The sequence below is a fragment of the Nerophis lumbriciformis genome, linkage group LG02 (assembly GCF_033978685.3).
Source record: "Nerophis lumbriciformis linkage group LG02, RoL_Nlum_v2.1, whole genome shotgun sequence".
Taxonomy (NCBI): domain Eukaryota; kingdom Metazoa; phylum Chordata; class Actinopteri; order Syngnathiformes; family Syngnathidae; genus Nerophis; species Nerophis lumbriciformis.
Window position 1 is genome coordinate 30,272,501 of NC_084549.2, and position 12,500 is coordinate 30,285,000.

The window sequence follows — 12,500 nt, forward strand, 5'->3', positions numbered from 1 at the left end:
TATACATACAAGCAAAAAACAGGAAAATAGGTACTGCTAATAAAAACTCCAGCAAGAGATGACATTTTAACTCACCCAATGTCATGAGGGCCCCAAGCAGTAGCCATCCAGCCTGTGTGCGCTGCAAGGAGAGTCGGCTGTTCTGAGCCGCTGTCCTCAGGAGGTCTTCAGCTATACTCACCACCAACTACAGTAAAGCAGCTATATTTGAATCTAAACCTGATGAGGTCGAACATTCAGAACAAAATTGCAAGATGGGAGTGTGATCTAAAAGGTCTAAACTGCTTATCCACACACCTTGCCCTTAGAGTGTGGTATTCCCAGAGGGCACTGGTGTACGCCTCCAAGGAGAGCTGCCATTGCGAAGCTGTACCCGCTCACAGCCTCAGGTGAACTCTTCAGATTGTTAATTCTCTCAGCGCAGCGGTCCAAGAGCGGGGTTAACTGATAGGGCAGTGCCATGGCAATGCAGCGCAGGCACCATGCTGCAGCCAAACGAGCCGCCATGCTGGGGTGTAGCAGCACCGAGGTCACGGTTTCAAGAAGTCCTGGGGACAATTAGCATTAAAAGAAAGTCCAGATACAGTATGTAAGAAATGGTTAGGAATGCTCTGCACTAAGACTATTATAAGATACACAAGTACAGTATCTTACCTATAGAAGGCTCCTGGATGAGAGGTGAAGATGTGGCACTCAGACTCTGAACAATGCTGCCTAACTCTTTTAGGGCACACACCATAACATGCTGGCTGGCTGAGACATCAGCTGTCCCGGTCTTGTTCTCCCCATTGAGGTCATTTACAACTGCTTCTGAAATAACAGGTTCCAGAGAAAGGCATCATAATAAATCAATGTCAGTGGCGCAAAACAAAAAGCTAACATATATTGGACAACTTCTTAATTATTTAACTAATTTAAACATGTGACATAATCTGATCAAAAGGCCTTCAGAACGGTGAAAATTAAAAACAAAAACATTACATGTTTGATATTTGTGTTTAATGTTGTGGTTTACTTAAAAGTTGAGCAAAAAAGTGAAAAAAATATATAATTCAAAATGTTTTTCCACATTTAAAAATATGACTATTATTATTTTGTTTGGCTGTGAAGATAATTCAAATCAAATAAAAATAAAAAATAAAAACAAAAAAAGCCACTTTTTCCCCACACATTTTACAGGTTAAAAAACAAAGATAAAGAACAATCAATTTGGAATAAAGTACTTTTGTGTTTTTTGTGAAAGACTGTTTGGCGAGAGTAAAAACAAAACAAATAAATAATGCAAATATCTATTGATGCCATGAGCGCAAATGGCTTGTGACTGCTATGAATGTGCACATTTCCTTCATAGACTGTGCAGCTTCTGTATTCAGTGGGGGTTACTACTGTATATCTGTTACTGATCGTTACAATTTGTAATCTAACAAAGAGAGAACTCACTGGCAAATGACACCAAAAGATATACCAGATGAAAATAAAAAGCATGAGCATATCAAGTGCCAATTTAGTAATGAATGATGATAGTATGATAATAATGAAATCGATAAAAAGGAAGCCAGTGTAGCAGGTAGTGCTAATGTCACTCATAAATCCAAAAAGACAAAACCATTGTGTGATAATGTAACACAAACCATGCAAAATATTCAGAAGCTGAATAGAAAGTGAATTACTCCAGAGAAGTACTTTTTTCTGTAACGATCAGTCCAATCTTGCTTACCTACGGCCCTCATTTGCTTGCTGATGGCTTGGCAAATTTCTTTGCCGGCTGCAATCTGTGCCTTTTCACCGAGTAAGCTGCCCAGGGTGGCACGCAGCATGAAGGAGACACAGCGCCTCGAGTACACCGCTTCGACATGCGTCTGGGTGGCCCTTGGATGAGACACAAGGTCCAAAACGTGGGAGAGGAAGGTGGCAAAGTTGCGCTCCAGCCACTGACCACCGAGTGTCGTCACAAATACAACATAAGCCTGAGGAAAAGGAGGGACGGTATAAGATATGCTTAACTGTTATCATTTGTAGAGAATTTAGCTCACCTGTGTGACGCCCACCCGGACTTCTCTGCTGACAGAAGCCCCGCCTTTCAACATCTCCCCTCCGCTCTTCAAGAAACCAGATCCACCACGCAGAAAGCCTGTGGCCATTAACTCCAGCACTTCTTCAAGCGTGGCCCGTTTCACATTCTGACGCATAACTTGGAGAAAACAATAAGAAGTCAACCGTGAGCTAAAAAACATCAAAATATGAAACATGATTACCGTACATGCACTAATCATAGCCAGGGAGTTTATTTGCCTAAACTGTAGAGACAATTAATTAGAAGAAGGCAAAATTGAAAACAAAGGCTATTACTTCCATATATACGGTAACATGTTTTAAACTTAAATATTAATTTAGAGAGCATGAAAAAGTGGAAAGGCAAACATAGCTTTATTTTACCACATGGTCATTTACTAGCAAGTAACAAAGCAGCAACAGAACCATTGTTGTAACACCAGTAAGGCTCAGTCATCATAAACACTGAATGATTTCACTGTAAACAACAGTACAGCATGTGTAACAGGAGTTTCCCACCAACAGCTGAGTAGCACAACAAACATTTTGAAGTGCATGGTAGAGCCAAGTCAATACAGGGGTCAAAGTGGAGGGGGCTCTTAGGCTTTTGTAAAGTTTAAATATTTATTTTTCCGTCATTTCAATATCTAAGTTATAAGAAAACAACAAACTAAATGTTAGGATAAATAAATGTTGATGTGAAAGTTCAATAATAAGGTTGTTTGAATCAAATTAAAAATGTCTAAGACTACCTCTACTCCCTATTAAAAAAAACAAAATGGTTAATTCCCCCTGGATAGTGGCAAAGCTACAATAGCTTCGAACACATCACTCAACACAGAGGTTGCACGTCATTACAGCTCACATTTAAGCACCAGCATTTTGGAACAAGAATGGGGTCATAAAAGGTAGCTAAAATATAATATCTGTGGCAGCATACAAGAAAAGTATGCATAAGTTTTACTTGTGCATATTGTAGCACATAACTGTGGTGTGTTCAACAACCCTTAATTAAAGTTAGAAACAGAGGTGTCACTAGTTTTTAAAGACAGGGGGCTTAACCCCCAGAACATGCAATGATACTAATAATACAATTAGGGATCTCAATTGATTATGTTTTAATGAGATTAATCACACTTTTGAACAGTGATTAATTGTTATTAATATGAGGTTATTATTTGATTGCATAAATACCATTTGCTTAATATTTGGATACAAATGCAACTTGGTAGTCAGAATGTCATAATGGAATGTTTTTTTAGATGTTTCACGGAACTGCAAGTCGTTGATTTGCTCAAAACTTGGTGACAGTAAGTATAGTAAGAATTACACATTTTGAAAGTATTTGCAATAATCTAGCAAACTAGGTAGAGATGTACAGTATTTTAATAGATAATGTACTAAGGACAACTTTACACAGTGCACCATTTACATCTGCATATACTCTTCCTTAGTTTAACTAATTGTTTAAACAAATAAAGCCATTTTTTATTTTGTTGGCAGTGGGACCAGATGTGACTTGTCATGCCATTTTTGTGAAGTGTGTGTGTGTAAGGGAAAAGGTGCCTTGACGAGAAGCCAGTGTGTTGACGAGAGACATGACGGTTGTCAATAAAGAACGTGCCTCTCGATTCCCTCGTTACCGTCTGTCTTTTTTGCTGGGCATCATCTAATTACAAACCCTTGGTTGCACAAACATTATTATTTACCTTTTCGGATGACAGCGCTGATCTCTTTTTCGTACAAACTACCTCTAATTAGTTGGCGTTAGTTGGCGACATGAAGAACATCTCGCAGCACTTGGTCTTCTGTAATGTTAATGTCCTACATGCGGTGGCTGTCCATTTAGAAAAAAACGCAGATAAACTCAGCCAGCAGTTTGTTGTTCTCTGTTCGCTGTCCATGTAGCATTCATGCTAGCGACGCCATTCTCATGTTCATGTTTTGCTTTAAGATGCTATTTTAAACTGGATGTGCACCGATTATAAGAAAGTTTGTCGCTGCAATACTACGGTAATTGCCTCAGTTTTATCTAAAGTTCCGTCGAAGTTTGTTTTTAAAGGGCGCAGAGCACATCTCTTAATGTCAATGCTTTTGACGGCACTAATTTGAGACCCCAACGGTTATTTGCAGATCACGCACCCAGCGACTATAAGGTGGCTAACTGAATGCAGGCATGAATTGGAGCATTTGCAGTAAGCGTGACTGTACTTATCAATGTATAAAGTATAGTACCAGCAGCTTGTTTGGGCATCAGAGCTGTGGCCATGACAGTCCCAAGCAGTTTGGCCACAGCAACCCGAACACCATAGTTGGAGCCTTCCAGGGCCTTAAAACACAGTGTGGCCATGTTCTCCAGTTCTGTGGTCCACATGAATACTGCCTCGTTCTGCAGCTCGGACAGACACTGCAAAGGTACATGAAATCACAATGGAGTCATGTTAGTAGTGGTTACAGCATGTGTTTATTTTGCTTAGTCAACACAGTCAAATACTATAACAGCTACACAGCATTATATATTATATATATTCCATATTATATACAAGGTAAATGGTCTGTATCTACTGTATATAGGGCTTTAAAACACCTATATAGGGCCTTACCATACCTGCAACAATACCCAAAGTGCTTTACATTATACATCTCTTTCACACACACATTCACTCACTGATGGCGGAAGCTGCCATACAAAGTGCTAACCACGACCCATCAGAAGCAAGGTGGGCAAAGTGTCTCAAGAACATAATGGCCGTGACTAAGATGGCGAAAGCTGCTATACGAATCTGGAACCCTCAAGTTACTATAACATCTGAGCCAATATATAAAACCATAGATATAATGTATTGGTTTAACATAAAATCATATTTCTCAATAGGGGGTATTCTGTATTTTCGCTGTAAAGTTTAGCTAATATGATGACAGTACAGTATCATATCAGCACCTAGTAGAATAGTAGATGAGAATGTTTGAACTTCAAGTAGGATCAGTTATATGCTTTTGTAGAAAACCTACAAATGAAAATGATTACCGTATTTTTCGGAGTATAAGTCGCACCGGAATATAAATTGCACTTGCCAAAAATGCATAATAAAGAAAGAAAAAAAACATATACAAGTCGCATTTTTTGGGGAAATTTATTTGATAAAACCCAACACCAAGAATAGACATTTGAAAGGCAATTTAAAATAAATAAAGAATAGTGAACAACAGGCTGAATAAGTGTACGTTATATGAGGCATAAATAACCAACTGAGAACGTGCCTGGTATGTTAACGTAACATATTATGGTAAGAGTCATTCAAATAACTATAACATAAAGAACATGCTATACGTTTACCAAACAATCTGTCACTCCTAATCGCTAAATCCCATGAAATCTTATACGTCTAGTCTCTTACGTGAATGAGCTAAATAATATTATTTGATATTTTACGCTAATGTGTTAATAATTTCACACATAAGTCGCTCCTGAGTATAAGTCGCACCCCCGGCCAAACTATGAAAAAAACTGCAACTTTTAGTCCGAAAAATACGGTAGTTGTTGACATTATATAGTTGTATGATGCTTATACTGTGCACGGTTCACCTTTGCCACTGCACAACGCACAGCCATGGACCTGTCTGTGAGTAAAGAGCGGGCATTCTTGTAGATGTCCCTGTGACATGAAGCTGCAGCTCCACCTAGTCCATTTAGCACCTTCTGCAGACTGAGGAGTATCTCTCCTCTGCCTTGGGACTGCATAAAGCAGAAGAATTATGAGAACGGACATATATGCATCATATTCTGAAGAATGCATGCATTTACTGAGTTCCAATACACTCAAGTTGAATTTCTGTTGTCATGACTTTATTAAGATGTCATACTGTACCTCTGCACTCTTTAATGCCTTCAAAAGATTATTAATAGTGTCTGGAAAGGAGCTTCCAAGCATCCTCCCCATCTTCTCATAAAAAGCACCGACACATGCCACTGCGGCGCTAAAATAAAAAATAATCAGATTATGTTCATGATTTGGTGAATAATCACAAATTATTATGCATTATTACATTCATGACATAACTTTTTGATTAGAGTCAATATGCTAAAAGGCCACCCTATAGAGCTAATCTGAAAGCTCCTGGCTCAACGTTATTTTAGCATAGCAGAAGTGGGTAACCCAAACTAGGCATGGGCATAATAATCAGTTAGTCGATCGCGTGCAATCAAGTAGATCAAGTCTTGCCGAAAATGAGGCAAAATGGAGTGTGATCCCTGCAACTAAAAAAGGCTCTGTTGGTTCTGTCTCACCTAGAAGAATATACAGGGCATCCGGAAAGTATTCACAGCGCTTCACTTTTTCCACATTTTGTGATGTTACAGCCTTATTCAAAAATGGAATAAATACTATTTTGTCCTCAAAATTCTACAGACAATACCCCCTAATGATAATGGGAAAACATTTTTGGAGCTTTTTTAAATAATGTTTTTCTTTTTTTAAACTAACAAATCACATGCACATACTGTAGGTATTCACAACCTTTGCTCAATACTTTGTTGATGCACCTTTGGCAGAAATTACAGCCTCAATTATTTTTGAATACCATGCCTCAAGCTTGGCACACCGATTTTTGGGCAGTTTTGCCCATTCCTCTTTGCAGCACCTCATAAGGTTGGATGGGAAGCATTGTTTTTACCCAGGATGTCTCTGTACATTGCTGCATTCATCTTTCCCTCTATCCTGACTAGTCTCCCAGTTCCTGCTGCTGAAAAATATACCCGCAGCATGATACTGCCACCACCATGCTTCACTGTAGGGATGGTATTGGCCTGGTGATGAGCGGTGCCTGGTTTCCTCCAAACATGATGCCTGGCATTTATGGCAAAAAGTTCAATCTCTGTCTCATCAGACCAAAGAATTTTCTTAATCGTGGTCTGAGAGTCTTTTAGGTGCATTTTGGCAAACTATTACGAAAAAATGGCTTACGTTTGGCCACTTGACCTTAAAATCCTGAATGGTGGATTGCTGCAGAGATGGTTGTCCTTCTGTAAAATTCTCCTCAATGCTGTGTAGCTCGACAGAGTAACCATCAAGTTCTTGACCCCCTCTCTGACTCGGGCCCTTTTCCTCTAATCGCTCAGTTTAGACGGCCGGCCAGCTCTAGTATGAGTCCTGGTGGTTTCAAACATTTTTTCCATTAAATAATTATGCAGGCCACTGTGCTCATTGGGAACTTCAAGGCAGCAGATATTTTTCTGTACCCTTTCCCAGATTAGTGCCTCGAGACAATCCTATCTCGTAGATCTACAGACAATTCCTTTGACCTTATTCATGTCATGTCAATTGTAGGACTTTATATATAGACAAGTGTGTGCTTTTCTAAATCATGTCCAAGCAACTGAATTTACCACAAGTGAACTCCAATTAAGCTGTAGGAATATCTCAAGCATCAACAGTTGAAACAGGATGCCCCTGATCTCACTTTTCAGTTTCATTGCAAAGGCTATAGATACTTATGTGCATGTGCTTTATTAGTTGTTGTTGTTTTGTTTTTTTAATTTGCAAAAAATAAAACTTTCTCACTTTGTCATTTTGGGGTATTGCATGTAAAATTTTGAGGAGAAAAATTAATGTATTTCATTTTGGAATAAAGCTGAAAAAATTTGGAAAAAATGAAGCGCTGTGAATACTTTCCGGATGCACAGCTAAGGGAAGTTAAGCTACATCTATGCAGAGTGGCACTATTTATGTTAAATTCTCCCATAAGGAAATACAAATGACTGGATCGGCAAAGAGTGTTACATGACCATGCAATAATTATTAGACTGCATCAGTGTCTGCCAGAGCATTATCTCTCATGTACGCTTAATCCTCCATTAAAATGCGAACCATCCTTTTGCAGAGTGACATCTGTCTTAATGACGAAATCCCTTGAATAGGGAAACATGGTATATTACTGGAACTTTAAAAAAACTGCAAAAATGCAAGGGATAATGTATTGAAGTGTATTAATTAACTCATATTATGTTGTACATATGGTGAATGTTCATATTCATCTTTGAAAAAGAAAACCTTCAAGTTTGAGTACAGAGTGGTATTTCAGTTTGAGCACATGATAAGATAAGGCACCTGCTCAGTGGCCTTGTGGCTAGAGTGTCCGCTCTGAGATCGGTCGAGTCATACTAAAGACTAAAAAAATGGGACCCATTACCTCCCTGCTTGGCACTCAGCATCAAGGGTTGGAATTGGGGGTTAAATCACCAAAATTATTCCCGAGCGCGGCCACCGCTGCTGCTCACTGCTCCCCTCACCTCCCAGGGGGTGAACAAGGGGATGGATCAAATGCAGAGGTTAATTTCACCACACCTATTGTGTGTGTGACAATCATTGGTTCCTTTACTTTAACTTAGTTTGCTATTCGCAGGCGAATTGGATCACTTCTCATAGGAAGGAGGCCCTAATTGGGACTTTGGAATGCAAAAGAGATAGCCATATCCTTGAGAGGAGACTACGTTATGACTTAAAGCAGTTGTTTTCCAGACACTTACACACAAACTTCTACTTTTATGGTCAGGTGGTGCTGTTGGGACTAAGCCCACACCCAGACAAACAAATAAGGAATATATAAACTGACGGTTTGGCAGGTTAGGAATCCTCCATTTTTGACTAAGATTCCTCCGAGTACTGCAGACCTGTTTAAATAACGCTTGCTTGAAATAAAGCAACTTTTGTTCAGCAAAGCGTCTCTGACGTCTATTTTGATCCAACTACGCATCCCTGTCGTCCCTTGGCCCGGGAGGGGACGACAAGACCAGAATTACACTTCAGTATGAAAACAACTGCAGTAATTGAACTTCATCTTACAGTTTTGTGGGCAAGTAGGCAGGTGTGTCATCCTTGCTTTTGATGATATCATTGCATTTATCCAGCGTCTGGAAAACAGTGAATGTGTCGCCAATGCTGTAGAGGGTGGCAAGGTTTTTGGCAAGCAGTTTTCTCGTAGGTGGACCTGGAGCACTGCTGATCAGTCCGGTCAACTGATCCACAAGCTTCTTCTGCTTTTCCTTCACATCCACCTGCCGTGCAAACACAAACATTCTTAGCTGGTTGCCATCTCATGAAAGCTGCAGAAACTATGATGCAAGTCACCTTATTTGCCGCCACAAGAACTTTATCCAAAAACCGAAGCCATTCGAAAATGAAAACGGGCCTTTTTGCTTCGGTTATCTGGGCTAAAGCTTCTTCATTCAGCAGGAGACTGTGAGCCAACTCCATTGCGAGGATGTTCTGTATTGAACAGTCTTAGAATAATCAAAACATGACAGTGGCTGCACAGCGTTACGTGCATCATTATTAATCATGTAACTGAAACAACACGCTGAATGTTATATTACGTTATATTACTTACCGTGTGTATTTAAACCGCCAGACGCTCCTGTTGTGCGTTGACAGCTTACCCCAGCTGTTTGAAAGGCTAGCTAGTTAGCAGCCTCAAGCTAGCGAGTCCTTGCGATGAAAAGCTACGCTTCGCCAAATCCAGACACAGGTCAAATGATACCACCTAATATTATACACCTTGTTGTAAGACACTCATTTGTTTCAGTCAACAGCTTTACAAACATGAGCTAACCAAGTTATTCATCTTGTGTCCAGATAACCTGATTAGACGAGACTACATGGTGTCGCATTAACACGTGTCCGGTATTGAACCACTGAATAACCTGAATTTCACTCTTTCTCAAAACAAACTTCAAAGAAAAATAGAACTATAACTGTTTTTTAAATATATTACGAATTATCACCGTACGTGTTTGTTTGTTTTTAAAAACAACTGCAAGACGAATAGGAAGCTAGGAACCGTAAGTGTAATTTGTAGCTCGTCGGAAGTTATTGTCGACGAACCAAAACATTGTAGAACAACCATAGCTTTCAGTTTTTCATTTGCTCGTTTTCATTTCAATAATGTCCGACGAGGAAGACGATTATATGTCCGATGCTTTCCTCAATCAAATGTACGCGTTTGTATTGACAATATATGCGACCCCGAGAGGGACAAGCGGTAGAAAATTGAAGGCTGGATGGATGTATTGAAAACAATTACTGTCGACGTTACTATTTTGTGAGCATTCTGAAATATTGTAGGATCTAGTGTTGTTTTATCACATTGATGTAATCTCGTGACCCTGTCTGCTTACATATACATTGTGTTATGCTGTGAAATAGTACATCATCACAACTATGTATGCGAACCTGTGCAATAAGCCCACACGCCCGTGTGTGCAAAATTAGTGCAATGTGCAGTTTATACCAGCACTTTAAAAACTTGAGAATTAGCGCCTTGTAACGAGCAATGTGCAATTCTCCTCTTGTATATCTTAACTTTAAAACACTTCAGCACTTAAACATTTGAGCTCTTAAATCCAACTTTCTATGGTCATTTAATTGCTTGGCTGTCATTAGTAATATGGTTTATTGTTGATTGTTTTTTAATCTACTGTACTTTATATTATTATTGTTTTATTGTAGGTTCCAGCATCCCCCGCGATCCGCAAAAGGGACAAGCGGTAGAAAAGAGACAAGCGGTAGAAAATGGATGGATGTTGTATATGGCCTTATTGTCCCGGCGTTTAGTGCTGTCATGTTCGTTTGTGTTTGGCAGGGACGAAATATGGAAATTAGCCACTGGCTACAATCTTGCATGTTTACACCTATGTGTTCATCAATATGTTTTAAAAATCTAATTAAATCAAATCCAAAATGTGTTACTAAATCAATGTTATTACACAGCGTAGCACTGTATAAATGAACATTTCACATTTCCCTTAAACTAACTCTAAATATTGTATTCATATCTAAACCCAATAGTGTGTTTACTGCAAGTACAGCATTTTTTGCATCAATTATAATTACCTTATGCTATTATAATATATTGTACCCTTCCATTCTATGTCAGACAAGACGTCAAACCAGGTGTTTCCAAGGTGAGGCGAGTACAAGAAGCCCTAAAACGTGAGGAAAAGCACAAAGAGAGCAACATTAAAAACCGTCAAAAAACCTTCAAAGAGCAAGAAAAGGAAAGTCGTGAAGCAGCTTTACAGAGCTCCATTAGTAATGAGAATAAGGGATTTGCACTTTTGAAGAAAATGGGTTACAAAGCTGGACAAGGCCTTGGAAAAGAAGGCATGATTTTTTTTCTCTTATTGATTTTTAAAATTCTATTGTATTTTTTCCATGTATTCATAATAATATGTGTGCTTTTTTTCAGGGGCGGGCAGAATAGATCCAATTCCACTCAATATTAAAACTGGTAAGACGTTGTTTTTGTTCCGCTTGATACAGTATAAGTGTCGTCTGCTCATTATTTGTACATATAACTTGTATCCTTTAAAAAATAGACAGAGGTGGCATTGGGATGGAAGAGGCAAAGAAGCGAAAAGCTGAGGAGGAACTGGAGCACTATCGGAAAAAAGTACAGGCCAAACAAAAGAATGAGACCAAATCACTGGAAGACTTTCGGTAAAAACTGAAACAGAAACCCCTTGGCCTTTGAGCACTGTGCAATCCCACAATGTTTCACAGTATGTCTCATCTCTAGGTCGAGAGTTAGAACTGAGAGAGAGGAGCGAAAGATTGAAGGGGACCTCAGAAGAAGTCAGCGAGCCTGTGAGCATTTGGATTCTCAAAAGGTTGGACAATGTTTGGTTATAGCGCAAAATCATATTGACAATTATTGACATAATCCACCAGTACAGAAAAATGACAGATGATTATTTGGAAGCAACAATTGCGCCTTTCAGTTTGTAAATTATTTTGACAATGTTTCCTTTGATTTCAGGGCATCACAGTCCCTCGGGAAGAATGGTATTGGCCTAAAGTTGAAAATGAAGAAGAGGTTGATGGTCTTCAATTGGAGGAGGAAGCCAGGGAGGAAGATATTGCGGAATTAACTGTTAGTATTTATTTATTATTGTAAAATAATTACCAACCATATATTTTGTGCAGTATTCAATCCAATATGATAATATGGAGCAGTAAAGGTTATTGTTATGGTTATGGTGTTAGTTTATTCCGAACATGCATACAATTACAATATGACACATCACATAATTACAGTTTTTCACTACAGCATATAATTGTTGTTATGTGAGGCACCAAAACCCACAAACGTCACATGCGGCCTGTTCACCTGCCTGTATGTGTTATGGTTGAAGGGTTTCATATCAAACAATACAGGAGAGTTAATAATGCTTGTACTGCCTGAGGTTACACAAAATAACTGTCATTAATTCAGATTATTATTTCTTTCAGTCCTTTGACCAACTACAGATTTTGACTTCATATTTAAGAGGAATCCATTTTTACTGCATATGGTGTGGAACTACCTATAATGGTAAGCTAATAATACACTTGTAGTTGTTTTCACCTCTTGTTGGCGGACATGTTTCCTTCTTTCCAGATGAAGAAGATCTT

General features: G+C 39.0%; 2 protein-coding genes across 5 annotated transcripts in view; one reads left to right on the forward strand and one right to left on the reverse strand.

Annotated features, from left to right (window-relative positions):
- LOC133606477 (HEAT repeat-containing protein 5B-like) overlaps positions 1-9,928 on the reverse strand; it is a 34,372-nt gene extending 24,444 nt beyond the window's left edge. The window contains exons 1-11 of one of the 3 annotated variants that reach the window (XM_061960476.1): positions 9,439-9,924; positions 9,180-9,317; positions 8,895-9,106; positions 5,922-6,030; positions 5,639-5,788; positions 4,288-4,459; positions 2,034-2,191; positions 1,718-1,967; positions 655-810; positions 298-548; positions 76-187 (exon numbers count right to left, since the gene is read on the reverse strand). In XM_061960476.1, coding sequence (XP_061816460.1) covers positions 76-187; positions 298-548; positions 655-810; positions 1,718-1,967; positions 2,034-2,191; positions 4,288-4,459; positions 5,639-5,788; positions 5,922-6,030; positions 8,895-9,106; positions 9,180-9,305 — 1,696 coding nt within the window. In that variant the 5' untranslated portion in view covers positions 9,306-9,317; positions 9,439-9,924. Of the gene's footprint in view, positions 1-75; positions 188-297; positions 549-654; positions 811-1,717; positions 1,968-2,033; positions 2,192-4,287; positions 4,460-5,638; positions 5,789-5,921; positions 6,031-8,894; positions 9,107-9,179; positions 9,332-9,438 lie in introns of all 3 variants that reach the window. The other 2 variants (XM_061960485.1, XM_061960494.2) reach the window with 2 other exon arrangements.
- Positions 9,913-12,500, forward strand: part of gpatch11 (G patch domain containing 11) — a 3,053-nt gene continuing 465 nt past the window's right edge. Inside the window, exons 1-8 of one of the 2 annotated variants that reach the window (XM_061960586.1) lie at positions 9,913-10,042; positions 10,984-11,210; positions 11,296-11,337; positions 11,426-11,546; positions 11,626-11,716; positions 11,866-11,979; positions 12,339-12,420; positions 12,487-12,500. The exon at positions 12,487-12,500 is cut by the window's right edge and continues 464 nt beyond it. In XM_061960586.1, coding sequence (XP_061816570.1) covers positions 9,993-10,042; positions 10,984-11,210; positions 11,296-11,337; positions 11,426-11,546; positions 11,626-11,716; positions 11,866-11,979; positions 12,339-12,420; positions 12,487-12,500 — 741 coding nt within the window. In that variant the 5' untranslated portion in view covers positions 9,913-9,992. Of the gene's footprint in view, positions 10,150-10,983; positions 11,211-11,295; positions 11,338-11,425; positions 11,547-11,625; positions 11,717-11,865; positions 11,980-12,338; positions 12,421-12,486 lie in introns of both variants that reach the window. The other variant, XM_061960595.2, reaches the window with a different exon arrangement.